Below are 19,694 nucleotides of genomic sequence, written 5' to 3' on the forward strand. Positions count from 1 at the left end.
TAATTAAGTGGGCAGTGGTGGCTCAGCAGTTAGGACGCCGGGCTATCAATAACAGGGTTGTGGGTTTGATTCCCGGGCTCGGCAAGCTGCCACTGTTGGGCCCTTGAGCAAGGCCCTTCACCCTCTCTGCTCCCCGAGTGCTGGAGTTGGCTGCCTACCGCTCTGGGTGTGTGTGTACTCACTGCCCCTAGTTCACAAGTGTGTGTGTGTGTGTTCACTACCACAGATGGGTTAAATGTGGAGGACACATTTTGCTGTACAGTGTACCGTGACAAATACGTGCACCTTTACCTTTTAATCCCGCCCTCTACCTTATAATGATGATTTAATCAGACTAATATTACCCTACAAAATTTTTTATATTAAAAACACTGATTTATAAAATATTGTACACATCTACACTACCATTATTTCACAGATGGCATGAAAAGCAGTGTTTTGTAATATATGAAAAAGTAAATTAAGTAAATTAAGTGAATTACATCATCTTGTATCTTTTACGCCACTGTTGGGTGGAAGGGGTCTAAATTACTTGGTTTCGACGCCCCTTATTAAGTTATTGCTCTGAAAATGCTTTAATGTTGGTGTGAAATATGCCATAAACACTGCTAGAATGCCATTTCTTTGATGGATTATCTATAAAACGGGTGTCCGAACTTGAATGCCTGAATATGACATAAAACCTGTTTTGCCAAGGAACGGTAACTAAACAGAGGGTGGATAGCCCATTAAACATGAATTATTAAGGGCCAGGAGCCAATCAGACGGCCACAAATTATGAATGAGGCGCAGAGAGAGGTCAAGCGCAGATGTGTGTTTGAGTTTATCTTTGCATTTCTGAACATGAGGGCAAAAGTATTTTATTGCTGTGACTCACATTCATTCACATAAGTCAGCAAATCATTCACATAAGTCACAAGTATTACTCACTAGAGCAATTACTGGTGCTTTCAGGAGCGAATGCAAAACATGAGATCTGTGTAAGATCCCAGAGCACTGGACCTGGAGTTATCTGAGGCTTCTGCTTGGACTTTGAAGGCCCCAACACCATCGGCACATCCTGCAGAGGATGCAAAATTCGACATTAGGAGTCATTGAGACCCAGAATTTCATTATTGCGAGACTCTACTGAACGATATTGTGCACACATGATAGACTAGGTCACAGGATAGTGATTAATTCATTATGTTTAATTCATAATTCATGAATGAAGATGTTAAACTATAGCCATTAAAAACAGACTTTATAATTATTGTGGAGGTTAGTCTCTCTCTCAACACTGATCCTGGATAGCTACCATCTACCTTTGTTAAACCAGCTGCCACCTACCGGTCCAACCAGCAGGCCCCCCACCCACCACCACCCATAGCAGACCAGCGGCTCACACGCCTACCACTGCTACCTGCTTAGTGACCATGTTAAAACCACTTTTAACTATTTGTTATACCTGGTTTGGTAATTTTTATTATTAATGTTTAAATAGTTCTGACCAGAGGAGGATGGGTCGGGTCCCCCTTCAGAGTCTTGGTTCCTCCCAAGGTTTCTTCCTCCAGCTCTGAGGGAGTTTTTCCTTGCCACTGTCACCGTTGGCTTACTCACTGGGGGTCTTTGATCCTTCATGTCTTACGTTATTTCTTCTTTGTCTCTGTCTTTTATTAATCACTATTTATGTAAAGCTGCTTTGTGACGACAACAGTTGTAAAAAGCTATACAAATAAATCTGACTTGACTTGACTAATGACTGCCTACAGGAGTACCTGATTAAGTGAATGAGGTTTCTGAGAGTTAGTCTGAACAGTTTAGTGAGGAATAATAAAAACTAAAACCAAATTAAAGACAAAAATCTCTATTAAAATTCTATTTCATAATTGCAGAATAAAAGAAAAACTATTGCATGTTATTTATTTTTAGAAATGGATAAAATGACAGTCATCACTTTTACATCATTTATCATCTTACGCCATCAGTATGTGGGGTCACACTCTGCATACATTAACTGGTACTGAACAAATTATAGTGGTTACTGAATGTGATCAGCTCTCAAAAGTTATTTTTATTAATGAGTGAATAACAAACCAAGGGTTCAATGGAAAAAAACTAAACTGAAGCCTTCACCTTCTCAGCTAGAACCTCTCTCATCTTCAGGCTGGAGTCAGTAGCTAGACCTTCTTCTATGAAGGTTTCCCTGATACTAAATATTGGTCCTGTGCGGCAGTCTTGGTCTGGTTGTCTGGAGGGAGTGGTTTGCCGAGGTGCTGCCCTGTGGTGAGGCCATAGGACTTAGAGCGATACGCCTCCTTCACTTCAGGCCTCACTCTGAACCCTCCCTGGATGCTGAGGTCAAAGAGCTCAGAAGGAGCAAAGGCCACATGCTGTTCTTCCAGCAGGCCTTTCAGCCTGGCCTGCCAGGCCTCTAACATGGCTGTTCTCTCGGATGGGGAAGCACGTGCAGGACCCCAGAAGATGTGAGGAGCCAGAACCTGGAAACCACAGAAGTGCAGAACGCCGTTCTGCAGGGCGACACAAACAGTTAGTTTATTACTCTAATAGACTTAATGACTTCTCTCACATACAAAATGACTGGTCTGACCTGTAAGGGCCAAAGCATCACATTGATGTCTCCATTAATGCCATCAGGTTGGTACTTGGATTCCATTGCACCAGTCGTGAAAGACAGCATAGCCTTTTTATCCTATAGAGAGAATCGAGCAAAATATGCCTTGAACCAATTCTCCCAACCATTAAAAACTGACATTATAATTATTGTGGAGGTTAATCTCTCTCATAGCAATCACCAACACTGATCCTGGAGAGCTACCTTTCTGCAGACATCTAATTACTACCTTCAGGACTACCTGATTAGATGAATGAGGTGTTAGATTTAGGATAAAGATGAGATCCGCAGGTAAATAGATCTTCAGAAGGAGTGCTGGTCATTATTGCTCTGCAGTGGCCATAGACTGTACTATCAAACACATGCAAACGAAGAAACGTGACATATCAGACCTTGCACAAGCCATGGTCATATGTGTTCTGCAGAGTGTAGGCGAAGCCTCGGGTTAGCACTCGCTCTATCCAGCCTTTCATTATAGCAGGGACAGAGAACCAGTAGAGTGGGAACTGCATAAGACATTCAAATATATACAGTAAATTAGAAAAACACAGTAAAAAACACACCCATTATTAATTACTCATGCCAGGAAAACAAATGAAATACATACATGATTTACACGCACATGAGGCACTTAGGTGGGTCAGTGTGAAAGACAGAAATTAAAGCAGCAGTATGCAAAAATGTATATTTCTTGCTCCTGGGCCCAGGAAGTATCAGAAAGTGTAAGCCACCAATGAGGTTTACACACTTTACAAATGCATTTCTGGACAAGCTGAGAGAGATCCATAACCCTCACTGAAAGTTAAAGGAGCATGTGGACTGAGGTAGAGGAATATTGCAGGGGGTTACGCAGCATTATGCAGTTCTCGCATGTGTGCAAGTGTGCAAGTAGCAGCATGCTGAGTTTAGAGTAGCATCAATAGGGACTATTACAGGTCTGGGAAGCATCACAACGATTTTAAAGCGGTTATTTTAAGGTAATAATGCTAAATAATGTGGATTTAAAGGTGATGAGAGAGAATGAGTGAGATATGAACGGAAGATCGAGGCAATAATCTAAATATCGAACCTGAAAGATGATGAGATCAGCCTGCGCCACCTTGCGATGTTCTGCTTTGATGTCATCACTTAGTCTGTCCTCCTTCCAGGCAATGTAGGCCTCCTCAGCATAGAGGAAGTGTTCTGGGTTTTTCAGGTTACCTGGACAGGTGTATCAGAGAGAAAGGAAAATGTGCTCGATTAAAGTGACGCGATTAAAAATGCATAAAGTAGACATAAAGTATTTGAGGGTAAAAAGTAATTTGTAAAATTGGCAGAATGGTGGGCAGTTTGCTTTTACACCAATATAAATTTGACTGGATATTTTAATAAAAATAACACTAATATTTAGTGGAACGATTAGCAGCAAGCTTCTTGAATCTCTATCACAACTGCAGCTGAGTAACAGCGTAATTTAGAGTAAAGTGCGAAACATAATTAAGTATGATAAAGGGGGGGGGGGGGGCAGCGAAGTGAGCAGGTGCTAGCACGAGTGCTAGGCTAACAGTTAACCCTACCAGAGCAAGAGATCCAGAGAGGACAGCAACAGTATCCGATTTAAATCAGTCACATCATTATTTGTTTTACAGTGCTAAGCTATGCAAGGCTATGCTATGTGGCTCCTGTGAGCTGCCTTGTTGCTGTAAATCAGCCAAATTTAGAGCAGAAGTCATCTTCCGTTACAATAGGAAAAGCATGTTTAATTCTGAGGCAAAATAACAGGGTGGTAAATAGGCTTGTAGAAGCACATTTGAGCATTTTTCAACACAACCAAAGTCACATACTTACTGTTTTTAAGATATCTAAGATATTTCCCACTGCACTGGTTTTGGTCAAAAACAAAGCTATGGAAGCCACTGCCCACAGAACCACCATACAGACCTTTGAAATCTGCTGGTGTTGCTGAAGGTTGGAAGTTCATGGCGTAGAGGTCAGACACAATGACTTTATAGCCCTGTGCAGTGAGCGTCTGCACAGCCACATCCTTCGCAGCGGCGTTGAACGAGCGTGGACTGTGATGGGCGTAGACGATCAACACAGTCTTTTGCGCTGAAACGTATAAGAAACAAATGGAAATCAGTGAAGAGAGTAAGAGGTACAGCAATATTTAATTTATTGTAGAATTAGATTTTAAAACAAAAGTAATTTAATATCAATGAATATCAATGAAATATCACTTAATGTCAATTAAAAAAACTTTTGCGGATCTAAACCTGGCTAGTGCACCCCCTAGAGGTCAAACATTCAGTTCTGCTGCGTTTGTAACTCCACCTCAATTGATGATCACATAGTAAGGATTTTTCCCTGTATCATATAGTGGTGGGCGGCATCCGTCCAGCAGAAAAGCCTCTTGGCCTTGTTTTCTTTGGCCGCTTTCCACCCTGCCCACACCACACTAAGCCCTGCCTCTGCACGCTTGTTATCGTAGGCGTAACGTGCAGTTTTTTTTAAATGGCTACATTCACATTACCAGGCTGAAGTGACAAAGATCTAAATTTTTTCAGGGCAGTGTAGACTAACTAACTATTTAGTGTTTATTTTTTGTGATGTAGCTTTTAGAGACTCAGCAGCAGCAGACGTCTGGTTCATAACATCACCACTGCAAACAATTCTGAATCAGTTTCTCTAGTATGATGCGTGTCACACCAAACCACTTGAAATGACTTTGTTTATGTCTAGACTAATTAATTATGCAGACAGTTTGGAGTGTTGGAATTCCCCTTTAAGAACAGAAAAATGAGCAAACCATGAGAAAATTATACCATAAAACAAGTGCCAATTTAAACAGTCCAAAAACATAGAACACTCTGTCAGACAGACAAACTCATTGAATCAGCCGATTCTGGCAATTTTAATATTGCTTATTCAATCAAAACAAAAATCACCTACTCCACGAAATCTTACCCATTTTCTAGTGTGCCAGGCCAAGCAGTCTCCACTCTTCTTAAGCAGTCCTTTCAGGGTGGGGTCCAGGAGTAAATGCTGCCTTGCTGTGGGAGATAAGCACTGGTTGGTTGTACCTGTAATGAGATATGAATAAATCTGAGGCCACTGAATGAACAGCTGCCAGTTTCTCACACAACTGGAACGAGGCTTATTCACTGTAAGCTTTTACACCCCCTTCCACTCACTCTAGCTGCACACATCTGGTCACCTGGTTACTGTGCAGGAGTTAATAAACAGCTGAAGACAACGTGCTGCCGCCTCACATGTGGTTGTCAACATCCAGGCAGAACTTGGACATGGCCCATGCAGCAGAAGCACGTGCTCAGTGGGTGGAGCTGAACCTTTTCCAAGGCCTATGTCCAGTTTCGTTTAGCCTCCTGCAAAAAAACACTGATTGTGAAGCTTCTTGAAAGTGTATATAGGCGTTGCCAGAAAAGCTTTGGTTAAATGAATGAACTGAAGACCCAAATCACTGAAGAATGACACAACTCAGTGAAGGATTCCTGCTATTGCTTACAGCACCCTTCTGTTCTCCCATAGAAACCCAGTGATTTCTTTACTCCTTGAACAATCAAGGTAGAGCCATCAAATCACATTGACCCAAAGTATGTAAAATTCAATTCTAATGAACATCAGTCGTCTGTCTGAACAGAAAAGCCACAATCACAAAACTCAGTGGTTAGATTTTCCCTTACAGATCCATTGAATATGAAACATGAAAAATGCTATCATACCAACGGGAAAAGTACACCCAGCACGTCTCGAGCAAAAGTCAGACTGTTTTACAGTTGTGTTTTACTTATGTGGGTTTTGACAGTGTTTCAGTGTTTGCGTGCACAGTACGTCACTTCCATGTACCACACTGTTCAAATTATTCAACTATGCCAAGATAAATACAGTTATTCTAGGGCACCTTTAAATTTGTTAACCCCTTAAACAGCCTTTGACCTGTCTTTTTCTATTCTATTACCAGAGTATAGCCCCACCAGTTTGTACAGAAGTTCCTGTAGTTACTGAGTAATACACCCTAGTGTGTGATAAGCCTTGGAGTGATCAGCTAAAAGCTTCTTGTTTTTGCAATTTTTGCATGTGAAAGAAACATTACAGAAATGATTCTAAATCATAAACATAAAAACTTTGTGTGTTTATAAAAAATAAAAAATATGATATCATAAAAAAAATGTGTGTTTATGTACATTTTTGTTTAGGCTGTGGTCAATTGGCTGTGGTGGGAAGCAGTTTGCAACCCATGGTTGATGCAGCTGCAGGTACATGCACACCAATAGTGGAGGATCTGGACTCAGGAGACATTTTTTTAATTAATTAATTAGAAATCACAGCCAGACACATTTTATGGCATAGACAAAACAAAAATCATGTCTGGTCACCCTAGTTATGAATCGCTAACAGTGCAAATCTCAGAGCAAATAACAGACATCCTCAGGACTTATTTTAGTTTGCTGTGCTGGTATAATATTATATTATGGTTCTGATGATCCAACTGGATTCATGCTGATTTTATTGTGTCTCTGTGCTGCTGCTTAAGAAAACATGTCCTAGAAAGGGCCAAGCTCTGAGAAGATTGGTCTACCAAACCTTAATAGAGGAAATAGGTGTTAGGGTGCAGAGAAAGGCTAGACCTATTACATTTATTTCGTTTATATTAGCATTTTTTTAGAAGTTTATCTTCGCATTTTGGAACACGTGTGCAAAGGTGGGTTATCAGCTATAAGTTTTCATATCTCCTGGACTGATTCGGTTGCTAGGTTTTCTTTTGTGAGGGTGGCTCTGATGTTGACTGGTCACATGGAGCTGCATTGTTCTGCTCATTGGTTTAAAGAGGTGCTGTACTGTGGTGGGACCATGGGGTTGAGAAGCACACACCTCTTCCACATCTCCTTGGACCTGGGAAAAACAAACAATCTGTAAAAAAAATAATAACAGGAATAACAGGATGGCTTAGGCAACACTTTCCTATATTCTAACTAAACAAGTCTTTGTCCTGAAGGGAGACCATGCATTTCCTTTAAGCAGTTGAAGCAGTCTAACATACTGTAAAAATTGTACAGTTGTGTTTCACTAACTAGATGTACTAAAGGTGTATTATAGAGTATCACCCCACTGACAGTTTTGTACATATGTTTTTTAAGAGTGTAGAAGGCCAGACCTCCTTTGCTGAATACTAAAAAATGGTGAGCTTCCCAGGAGTGGGCGCCCTCCCAAAACCAAAAAGAATATAAATGCTTGTCTCGGGTTTGCCAAGAGTTGAACAATGTGTAAAGGACAGATGAATCTAAAGTGGAGCTGGCTAAATCCAAACCCTTTTTTTTTTTAAACTAGGAGTCTCCTACCAACTGTGAAGCATGGTGGGGGTAGTGTAATGGTTTGGGAAGCCTTGCTGTCATTAACTATAAAATCACTGAGCTGAAAAGGTTCTGCAAAGAGAAAGGATTTGATTGCAGTTATTGTTGCTGATAGGGGTAGAACCAGCTACTGAAAAGAAGTAGACCGTCAGTCACACAGTTGAAAAGCATTTGATACATCATTGATTTTTTATCAGAATACTAATTTTGGTTGAAGTGGAAAGTTTGGCATCAGTACTATGTTGGATTAACAGTAAGAAACTGGCAGCAATGACACTGAATATAGAGTTATAGTTATGTACAGTAGAGTTATGGGAGATCATGTAATGAGGACGCAATTCCAACAGACCCATTTACAGCTAATGCTTGCCTCTCAGATAAGGAGAAAACACCTTTATTTTACCTTTACCTTTATACTTTACTGTGGCACCAAATGACTGGTTGTGACTGAAGACTTTAGCTAGCTAGCTAGATAAGGCTAAATAGTCTTCAGCTGTTATTGGAAGTTCCATACTTTTATTTTATGTAGTTTAGCATGTAGCATGTAGCATTTAGCACTGTAGCTTAAATTTTCAAAATTCATATTTTGCACCATAAAAGTGTATGAAACCTTTAGTTAGTAGTACAAAAGTAGCGAGAGAAGTTTTTAATAGTGGCACTGAAGATGAAACGTGGCTGGGTCTTTCAGCATGACAATGATCCCAAGCACACTGCCAGGGCAACAAAGGAGTGGCTTCGTAAGAAGCATTTCAAGGTCCTGGAGTGGCCTAGCCAGTCTCCAGATCTCAACCCCATAGAAAACCTTTGGAGGGAGTTGAAAGTCTGTGTTGCCCGCTGACAGCCCCAAAACATTACTGCTCTAGAAGAGATCTGCATGGAGGAATGGGCCAACCTACCAGCAACGGTGTGTGCCAACCTTGTGAAGTATTGAGATGAACTTTTGTTATTGACCAAATACTTATTTTCCACCATTATTTGCAAATAAATTCTTTAAAAATCAGACAATGTGATTTTCTTATTTTTTTTCTACGTATGATTTTTAAGTGGGAGAACTTGCACAATTGGTGACTGACTAAATACTTTTGTCCCCCACTGTATACTGATATATCTGAAACTTCTAAAAAGTAACATTTCTACATTAGAATATATTTTAATATTCTTTTCCATATTCTGTTTTTCACAAAAGTATCCTTGCCGAACATGAAGCAGGGTTGAAGATGATTGAAGGGGTGTTGTTTTTTCTGTGCTGCTAATGCTTGCTTTTAAGCTAGTCGCTCTTGCATTACCACAAGATTATGCTGTCAGTTTTTGGCAGATATTAGTTCATTTTAGTCAGTTACGTTATGCAAGAATAAGACATGCCTTAAAATGTCATTAACTTAATGTAACACTAGTCTTTTTGGACTAACTAGATGTATTTGATTCACACATTTCATAGAACATTTTTATATATGTGAAAGATAATTGATCTGAACTAAAGACTATTAGTTGGCACAACTGTCTGTGATTTCCTATAAAACATAGAAGTTTGAGATGGCCTCAAAACTCAAAAATCTAGTGCAGTAAGTTGCCTTAAGTTTTTACAAGGTGCTGCCAACGTTAGGAAATACGTATTACTTTACTGTTGATCCAAGAGTGATAAAAAATTCTACCTCAAACAAAATTATGATTCTTATTAAAAAACAATGATTTATCAACATCACCTTGCTGTCTGAGTCAAGAATTCAGACATGGGTGCAAAATATTTTCAAGGCACTGTAAAAATACAACAAAAACAATACACTTATATTAGAATTTTATTGTTTGCTTTAGGAAGCACAGCAGAGCAAAACCGTATGATAGTAGTTATTTCATTACTCTGAATAGAAATAAAATCTTCAACAATGGCAGAATAAATGAATGAGAGAAAAATCTGGAAAATACACAGTGCAGCCACAAAAAATAAAAAAATCTAGACTAGATTTACGTTTGAATGTATGAATGGTATGTTATGGAGACAGATCTACCAAACGTTGATTGGCACTGGGTACAGATTTGTAAATAATTATTGTTCTATGAAATGAGATTTCACATTTGAGAAAGTGTGCAAACATCTGTACCACTACAACACAGCTATAATGCTCTTCATCTTCAGGTTGAGTCAACAGCTAGGCCTTGTTTTTCGCGCTGGTGGATCAGAGCTGACGGTCGGTCCTAGGGAACAGCCTTGGTCTGGTTGTTTGGAGGGAGCGGTTTACCGAGATGCTGCCCTGTGGTGAGGCCATAGGGTTCAGAGGCACGAGCCTCTTTCGCCTCAGGCCGCAGTCGGAACCCTGCCTGGAAACTGAGGTCGAAGAGCCCAGTGGGAGCAAAGGTCAGAGGTTTCTCGTTCATCAGGCCTTTTAGCCTGGTCTGCCAGGCCTCTAATAAGGCTTTTCTCGCAGCTGGAGGGGTGTGTGCTATACTCCAGAAGATCTGGGGAGCCAGAACCTGAAAGCCACAGAAGCGCAGAACTCCGTTCTGCATCAGGACACAGTTGATTATTTTAATTTGTGGTGATTCAGTTTCAGATTCAGATTCAGCTAAAAAAATCCAGTAATTTCACCTGTAAGGGAAACAGCATAACATTGATGTCTCCATTGACGCCATCAGGGAGGTACATAGACTCTGTGCCTCCAGTAGTGAATGACAGCATAGCCTTTTTATCCTGTGGGGTGAATTGTGCATATGTTTATTAGACTACTGCAAATTTACCATTTAAAGGTTCCATCAGATGAACACACTAGTGGGAAACATGATATTGATTTATCTATTTGACTTTTCTGTCTTTAAGGTACACAGACCTTCCAGTTAATAGACTGACCTAACAGGTAATAGGTGGAAGTCCATGACTGGGATCAGATATTGCATAGACAACATAAGGAAATAATGGATGCTTCCAAACATGCTACGTGGCTTGTGGTTGGTTGATTCAAAGATGGGGGCCAAATTAAACGACAGCTCATGAAGGTGGATTCAGCATTGCACAAAGCTTGCAACTGACAGTACACTCAAGGACTAAGGACCAAATAGAGACAACAACTGCACTAAACACGAATAAGACACTGGCGAAGACACTGATGAACAGGAACAAAGACAAAGGAACTGACAGGACAGGAAGGTGGTGACTGAGACTGGATCTGTTCAAGGAAAACGAACCAGAGTCATTCAAGGGTTAAGGCCTTTATAATCTGAACCAGGTGTGCTAGGGCAGACTGCAGATTTTCAGGGTAGTGGATCCACAGAAACAGGGCTGAGAAACACTGATCAATAGAACTGGTAAGCACACATTCAAAGAACCTTGGTATCTCTTTAGTTATGTAAGTTTGCTGATGTGTGTTTCTGACCTTAAAGATGCCATTGTCATACATGTTCTGCAGAGTAAAGGCAAATCCTTGAGTTAGTACTCGATCAAACCAGCCTTTCATTATACCTGGGACATTGAACCAGTACATCGGGAACTGCAGGAAATAAGAAAAACAATCATTAGTAATTTTGTGATGCTAAAATACAGTCTTTATTCTCATGGCAGAAATATATACTTTATTTTACATCTTAAAAAAACATTAAGTGTACTTTTACATGTTGTCCTACTCCAAGCTCTATAGGCTTGAAAGCCAACTACCAATCAGGTAATTCAGGTGATGTGCATCTCAGTAATGAGAAGGGGTGTGGTCTAATGACATCAACACCCTATATAAGGTGTGCTTAATTATTAGGCAACTTCCTTTCCTTTGGCAAAATGGGTCAGAAGAGAGATTTAACGGAGTGTGAGATGTCTTGCAGAGGGATGCAGCAGTTTTGAAATTGCCAAACTTTTGAAGCGTGATCACCGAACAATCAAGCGGTTCATGGCAGATAGTCAACAGGGTGGCAAGAAATGTGTTGGGAAAAAAAAGCGCAAAATAACTGCCCATGAATTGAGGAAAATCAAGCGTGAAGCTGCCAAGATGCCATTTGCCACCAGTTTTGCCATTTTTCAGAGCTGCAATGTTACTGGAGTATCAAAAAGCACAAGGTGTGCGATACTCGGGGACATGGCCAAGATAAGGAAGGCTGAAAAACGACCACCTTTGAACAAGAAACATAAGAGAAAACGTCAAGACTGGGCCAAGAAATATCTCAAGACTGATTTTTCTAAGGTTTTATGGACTGATGAAATGCGAGTGACTCTTGTTGGGCCAGATGGATGGGCCCGAGGCTGGATCAGTGAATGGCAGAGAGCTCCACTCCGACTCAGACGCCAGCAAGGTGGAGGTGGGGTACTGGTATGGGCTGGTATCATCAAAGATGAACTCGTGGGACCTTTTCGGGTTGAGGATGGAGTGAAGCTCAACTCTCAGACCTACTGCCAGTTTCTGGAAGACACCTTCTTCAAGCAGTGGTACAGAAAGAAGTCGGTATCGTTCAAGAAAACCATGATTTTCATGCAGGACAATGCTCCATCACATGCATCCAAATACTCCACAGCATGGCTGGCCAGTAAGGGTCTAAAAGAAGAAAAAATGATGACATGGCCCCCTTGTTCACCGGATCTGAACCCCATAGAGAACCTGTGGTCCCTGTGAGATCTACAGGGAGGGAAAACAGTACACCTGTCTGAACAGTGTCTGGGAGGCTGTGGTGTCTGTTGCACGCAATGTTTATCGTAAACAGATCAAGCAACTGACAGAATCTATGGATGGAAGGCTTTTGAGTGTCATGGTAAAGAAAGATGGCTATATTGGTCACTGATTTGTTTTTGGTTTTGTTTTTGAATGTCAGAAATGTTTATTCCTAAATTGTGTGTTGTTATATTGGTTTACCTGGTGAAAATAAACAAGTGAGATGGGTATATATTTGTTTTTCATTAAGTTGCCTAATAATTCTGCACAGTAATAGTTACCTGCACAAACGGATATCCTCCTAAGATCTAAATCTAAAAAAAAAAAAAAAAAGAAAAAACACTCCAACTTCCAAAAATATTAAGCTTTGATATTTGAGCCATTTGGGTTGATTGAGAACATAGTTGTTCAATAATAAAAATAATCCTCTCAAATACAACTTGACTAATAATTCTGCACACACTGTATAAACAACCATTGTAACTACATTGTAGGGTTTACATTGTGTGAACATCTTATGATGAATAGACCAATAGCATGGATGCTACGTTACTTTTAATTAATAAAAAAAAGGCCATTGTAGACATACAATTTATTTCATAAGCAACAATCTGAGTGAAGTGCATGAGATATGTTGGGGAAAAAAAGGCAATGAAAACATGAGGAACATGGAGGGAACTATTAAACTACCTCACCTGAAAGATAATGAGATCAGCCTGCGACACCTTGTTGTGTTCTGCCTTGATGTCATCACTCAGTCTGTCCTCCTTCCAGGCAATACAGGCCTCATCATTATAGACAAAGTGCTCAGGATCCTTCAGCTCACCTGGGCAGGCATAACAAGCACATAAGGACAAGGACATAAAGCACAAGGACATTTTTTTTTTCATATTAGGGGTAGGTAATAACACATTATTTTATTGTGACATACAATGAGCATATTGTGAATATCACTGGTGCTTAAAAAACACTGATCAATTGCATGTTTCCATACAAAGAGTGTAATTAGTCCTGTTTAACTGGATAAAGTAGAACATTTTGAATAGAAATCACTGTATTAAGTATAGGACAGTATTTGGGCAGCGATTCTGCTGCAGTTCTAGTGCATTTTATCTTCTGTCTTCAAATATTGTGATATAATATTTTTACCATATCAGTTATCTCTATTTCATGTATTCTTTTTTTTACATCTTATTCTTTGACATTTTTAAACATCTTACACATTTGTCAGGATAATCTAGAATATGACCTGCTATGCGATTTATTCACAAAAATATCATATAATTATATTTATTATTACTACATTTCCTGCAATTATTAAAAAAGATACTATTTAAAAAGATGTTTACTTGCAGTCAGACTTTGGCATTTAACAGTGATGGCCCTGGTATATTTGGAAATTGTACTTTGCACTCCCCCACAGTAATTGCTTTATATGTTGGCGGGCATGCAATTGACAGTCCCAAAAAATTCTGTCCCAGTCCTAAAAGCATGTAATTTTATTTTATGGCTTTCATAACATCACTGAAAACAGGACACTAACTCCTACAGGAGGTGTGGTGTTTGGTGGTGCAAGGTTCAGTGTCAGGGTTGGTTTTATGATAGCTTTTTCTTAGTAACTGAATAAAACTTTTTTTTTTCTCAACCGGTTCCTTCAATTTGGTGGATCCAGGCCTGTACAAGGCATGTCTGGCCTCTGAAAAATTCTATCACAGTGCCCAATTTAGGTAAAGTACTCTAAAATACTATGGTACAATGTATTTATTTTTAGGAGCCATATTTTCTTGTCTTTTATTTTTTTAAACACACTGTCTGACCTGATGCAGAATAGGTTACTACCTTAAAGCAGCATTGTGCAAGAATTGGTATTTGTTGCACCTGGGCCAGGGTATGAGCACCCCTTCATGGACAGCTGTACACATGCATTTGTTGACAAGAAAGTATGTGGACTCAGACGGCAAAATAATATCAGCAAGAGTTCACACATATACAGCTTCACCACAGTGCAGTTCCATAGGGCAGAAGTGGTGTTCTGGAATAGAGTGGCAATGACCGAGATGCCAGTCTCTTTATTACAGTACCTGTCCACTTGTACTTGTTTTCGACGCATTTGGCCATGCCCGATCTCTAGCCTCACCGTGTGTGGGCGTGTCTGTGACGCGTCTGTATGCAAATGAATAGAATTAACAATCTGGGAGTAGGCGATCTTATTTTTAGGATTTTCAATTCTTATATATTTTATTCTGGAAATCCTGGAGCTGCCGTTATCAGTTTTCCTTCAGGTTTTAAAAGTGTTTGTTCGGTGTGTGATGCTCGTTTGACGTACTCAGCCATACGTCGCCTGTGTTCTGCTGAACTTTAAGGCTGCTCTTGGCGCAATGCAACCCGTCATGCATGCTGCAGCTCTTTCCATTGAAATAAACAGAATGTGGTGAGGTGAAGTGGTAAGCGGACCAGTGCCGTTACAGTCAGTGGAGCCTCAACATGATTTTGAAGGTATTTTAAGGTAACATTTCTCTATAGAAAGCTGTCTATGGTATAAACCATTCCTGGTCATGACAATGGAGTGAAACTACTGGCGCTCGATTTTGCAAGCACAGGACAGAACCACCATACAGACCCTTAATATCTGCTGCTGTTGCTGAGGGAAGAAAGTTCATGGCGTAGAGGTCAGACACAATGACTTTATAGCCTTGTGCGGTGAACGTCTGCACAGCAGCATCCTTTGCAGCTGCATTAAACGAGGTTGGACTCTGATGGGCGTAGACGATCAACACAGTCTTTTGCGCTGAAATGTATAAGAAACAAACAGAATTCAGAGATTAAAAAATCTGCTCATTTGTTTTTGCCCCTTGAATGAAAAGAGCTTCAGAGATGGTTTCAAATCTTTACATGACTTCATAATTCTCCTCAAATGAAAGAGCTGCACGAGGAGTCCCATGCTCCCCCCACTTGTTTTCTTTTCCGTTCCCCAGCTCCCAGGAGAGGTGAAACCCATACTGTTTCTACTGTAGGGAGGTTACACCCTGTCAACAACCAACAAGCCATGCCTCAGCAATTTAGTCATGCAAAAAATGGTCTACAGTAACTATGCGTCGCACTTGGCCATAAGCTTTCTACTGCAAAACAAAAGCAAGCAACAACCTGAAACAGAACTGAAGATTATATCTTTACAAGTGTAAAATATGTGGCACGGGAAGACTGTCTGATAATCACAACAGATAAATCAGAATCTGAACCTTTAAAAATGCTTAAGGCCTAAAGGTTTGTGCTAGTAGTTCTCACCATTTGTAGCCACTGCAATTACTGCAATGCCTAGAAGACCATTGACTTTTACATTATTGATGTTTCTAGCATCACTTCAGGACCAAATAATAGTGTTGCACTGATACCGATACCATACACACAGTATCGGTATTGGCAATAGAGAACACAGAGTCATTTGCAATTATCTCTAAATAATCTGTAAATAATTACTTTACTATTATTTATATTGTGTATATAGTAGTAATTTATCTATGTTTTTGCATCTGAGTGTCTTGCTTTCCCTTTTCTGCTGTGAGAATTTCCCCACTGTGGGACTAATAAAGGATTATCTTATCTTAGATACCACGAAGCTCACTGACGCCCTACTTTTGTACATACTTTGTTATAAAACCAAATGTGTAAAACAACCAGTAAAAGCCAGCAGCTTATTTAAAGACCACACACTGACGTTTAGTAGCTTCTTACATAGAGACACGTTCTTAAATGTGAAGTTGCTGCACTTTTTGCATTTTTTTGCCCTGAAATGTGAATTTTAAACACTAATTAAAAAGCTGTTCAGTGAAACTTAGCAAGATTATGCCTTCTTACCTGCTCATGTATCTTCATTGTGGCAATTTTTTTTCATAGCATGTGCAATTACTCAACCAGTAACTAAGCTTGCTCTTTCTTCAAGCAAATATTAAAAAAAGAATAATAACAATAGAATAAAAATCCATAAAATAACCACATAAAACTTACCAAGCTACAAAGGTGATAAACTGCTAAGCATGAACAAGCATTTAATCATCTTTTGAGAACTGCCCAGTTGGCCAAGCCCTGTTTTTATTTAGCCCATTCACATATTGTCTCTCCACAACATCTACAACTCTTATTCCTCCAAACAGGAAAAATTGGACAACTCAGTCTGACCTTTCGAAACCTGGCCACCTTTTCTCACCTTATCTGAGACAGTAAGTTCGGAGAAAACTCATATATTATTTACTCGTCATTTATAATGAATGCACACTGTAAAAAGCTGAAAAGGGCAGACGTTGATGTGTTGATAAAGTGCTTTGCATTGTTTCATCCAATATAAATATCTTATTTTTTAATTTAGTAAAAACAGTTCAGCTGCTTGTTACCATATGAAGTCATTTTGCATTGAAGTCAAACTAATGAACCCTTATTTTACACTGTAGCCTAATGTGAATTACGGGCGAATAATTAGAGTGTAAACCTTGGATTTTTATATTTTGCGCACTGTGTGATTTCATTTGCATGCTGGTTGCATAATTAGTTCATTAGTTTGTGACTTCATCAAATACACTGTAAACCTGGTAACCTAAAATGACTTCATGTGGCAACCTGCACCCTGAATCATCAGCCAGTGCATCGTACTGTGTATCGAACCTCAGCCATTTTTTACAGTGTACAGAGCTTTTTCTTTTTTGTTGTTGTCAGTGATGCCACCTATCTTATTTAAAACATGACATTAATTAAATAATAAGGGGAATCTAATAAATAATAACAATAATATACTAAAAACATTGCATATTGTCTCTGTCATACAAAATCATTTTCTCAAAAATATCAGCTTTACAGGAGAAAATAAAACTTTAACTTTGAATGGAAGTTCATGTTAAATCTTCTTATTTCTTATTAAGTCATTTTGGAGCATTTCTATTGGTCCATACATCATGCAATTTGCAGATGATGTAATTAACAACAACTGTCTGATTATGTGAAAAAGTTTCACAGCACATAGTGAAGTACAGTATTGGTGGGGTGGAGGAAAAGTAACAAGAAGACAGAGAGCCATAAAACAAGTGCAGTTAAATTAACCAACAGTCCCCCGAAGTGCAAGAACACAGGTTATCTAGTTAAATGTAGCTAGAATACACTAATAATAAACGAATTGTGCTGCACAACTCATAGAAACGCTATTATATTTATGACAAGCGAATGTTCCTAAAGAGAACCTCACCCATTTCCTAGAGTGCAAGTCAGAGAGGTGTCTGTACTCCTCAAGCAGGATTTCCAGAGTGGAGAACTGCAGTGAAATGCCTTTATATCAGATTCCTGACGTGACCTGGGTAAAAAACCTCTTGCGTAATGGCGCACAATCCAGCCTTGCACCTAAGGAATCTGAGGCCAGTGAACGCTGCACGGCTGCAACGAGACTCCTTCATTTACAGTAACTGGACTTCAGCTGAATGTACGCGTCTCTGATTAATGCACGGGAATAGTCGAGATACACACAGCAGCTGTAATTACAGTAACTGTAAATACACGCAGCAGCCATGGTGGTCCAAGCGAAGAGCTGGCTCTGATCCAACCTGTTCCCGTACCGTCTTTTCATTGGTCGAGACTTCAGAGGGCGGAGCCAGACCCTTTAAATAGCCACTTTTTATGTTGATGTTTAGAAGAGACACACGATGATAATATCTCTATAATATCTCTAATGTATTTATATGTATTTAAAAAGCTGCAATATGAGAACGAGCTTTTCTGGTATGTAAAGATAAATGTTACTATTCATAAAAAATCAAAGCATGTTCTGGACACATGGTTAATAATAATAATAATAATAATAATAACATAAAAACATCTTTAGTTAGGAGATGTTATGTTGTAATTTTAAAATAAATATCTTTAAATCTCAAATATCTAATATGAGAAAATATCTTTTTATTATTATAACATATTATGACATAATACTGTGTGTTGCAATTATGGCATAAAACATCTTGTAATTATGACAAAGCATCTTGTTATTATGCGATATGTCATAAAAACAACATAATATGTTGTAATTATGACACAAAACATCTCATAATGTGGAGAAAAAAGTTTTTAGAACGTATTGCGTTGTAATTATGACCTCCACTCCTATCAGTCTCTTCTCTCCAGGTTTAGAACGGAAGTTGCTGCCGCTAAAGCATCTTACTACAGGGGGAAATTGGAATCATCTGCATCTGACCCACGCAACGTCTTCACCATCTTCTCCTCTCTCCTCAACCCTCCTACTCCCCCACCTCCCACTACCCTGTCTGCAGAAGAAAAGGTTGACAAGATCCGCCGATCTTTCCTCCCTACCTCTACCCCCCTCTCTAGGCCCTGCCCTCCTCCTCCCTCTTCTCTGACCTGCTTCTCTCCTCTTTCCACAGATGACCTCCTACATCTTCTCACCTCCAATAATCCTACCACCTGTCCACTAGACCCTGTTCCATCCCCTCTGTTCCAAACAATCGCTCCAAACCTCCTTCCTTTCATCTCCTTTGTCATAAACAGCTCTTTGTTGTCAGGTCATGTACCATCTGCCTTCAAGTCTGCCAGAGTTGTGCCTATCCTAAAGAAACCAACTCTGGACAGCTTGGACATAGGCAACTACAGACCTATCTCTCTTTCCTCCCAAAGATTCTCGAACGTTCTGTCTACAACCAACTGTCTCTCTTTCTCACTCAGAACAATCTACAGGACTCTAACCAGTCTGGCTTCAAAGCTGCACACTCTACTGAAACTGCTCTCATTGCAGTTACAGAGAAGCTCCATGCAGCTAAAACTGCCAGACTGTCCTCAGTTCTGATCCTTCTTGACCTCTCCGCAGCCTTTGACACAGTGGACCACAAGATCCTCCTGTCTATCCTTGCCGGCCTTGGAATTACCGGCTCTGCATGGCGATGGTTTGCATCGTACCTGCAGGGACGCTCATACCAGGTAACATGGCAGGGGGACACGTCTGCTCCTTGTAGTCTCTCCACTGGCGTTCCACAAGGCTCGGTTCTTGGTCCTCTTCTTTTCTCACTCTACACTTGCTCTCTTACCACTGTTACGCCGATGACACTCAACTCATGCTCTCTTTCC

The 19,694-nt window shown here is 39.9% G+C and overlaps 2 protein-coding genes across 2 annotated transcripts; both read right to left on the minus strand.

Moving 5' to 3' along the window:
- Positions 1–1,904: 1,904 nt before the first annotated feature.
- Positions 1,905–5,561, minus strand: LOC140537786 (ribosyldihydronicotinamide dehydrogenase [quinone]-like). Its single transcript, XM_072660040.1, has 6 exons — positions 5,558–5,561; positions 4,535–4,702; positions 3,684–3,814; positions 3,007–3,120; positions 2,591–2,692; positions 1,905–2,510 (listed from the first exon to the last, which is right to left on the minus strand). The coding sequence occupies exons 1-6, from the start codon at positions 5,559–5,561 to the stop codon at positions 2,172–2,174; spliced, it is 858 nt and encodes a 285-aa protein (XP_072516141.1). The 3' UTR covers positions 1,905–2,171.
- A 4,211-nt stretch (positions 5,562–9,772) lies between these two features.
- On the minus strand, positions 9,773–18,149 carry LOC140537853 (NAD(P)H dehydrogenase [quinone] 1-like). Its single transcript, XM_072660128.1, has 6 exons — positions 17,815–18,149; positions 15,205–15,372; positions 13,280–13,410; positions 11,328–11,441; positions 10,547–10,648; positions 9,773–10,461 (listed from the first exon to the last, which is right to left on the minus strand). The coding sequence occupies exons 1-6, from the start codon at positions 17,816–17,818 to the stop codon at positions 10,156–10,158; spliced, it is 825 nt and encodes a 274-aa protein (XP_072516229.1). The 5' UTR covers positions 17,819–18,149; the 3' UTR covers positions 9,773–10,155.
- Between the last annotated feature and the right edge of the window lie 1,545 nt (positions 18,150–19,694).

Source organism: Salminus brasiliensis, chromosome 17 (assembly GCF_030463535.1).
Source record: "Salminus brasiliensis chromosome 17, fSalBra1.hap2, whole genome shotgun sequence".
NCBI classification, from domain to species: Eukaryota; Metazoa; Chordata; class Actinopteri; order Characiformes; family Bryconidae; genus Salminus; species Salminus brasiliensis.

Bases quoted from the DNA above. Each gene is read 5' to 3' on its own strand.
- LOC140537853 (XM_072660128.1), bottom strand. The intron at 13,411-15,204 runs GTCTGTATGGTG...ATGCCTGCCCAG, and splicing joins AACAGCAGCAGATATTAAGG to GTGAGCTGAAGGATCCTGAG. The intron at 10,649-11,327 runs GTCAGAAACACA...TTCACCCCACAG, and splicing joins ATGACAATGGCATCTTTAAG to GATAAAAAGGCTATGCTGTC.
- LOC140537786 (XM_072660040.1), bottom strand. The intron at 3,815-4,534 runs GTCTGTATGGTG...ACACCTGTCCAG, and splicing joins AACACCAGCAGATTTCAAAG to GTAACCTGAAAAACCCAGAA. The intron at 2,693-3,006 runs GTCTGATATGTC...TTCTCTCTATAG, and splicing joins ATGACCATGGCTTGTGCAAG to GATAAAAAGGCTATGCTGTC.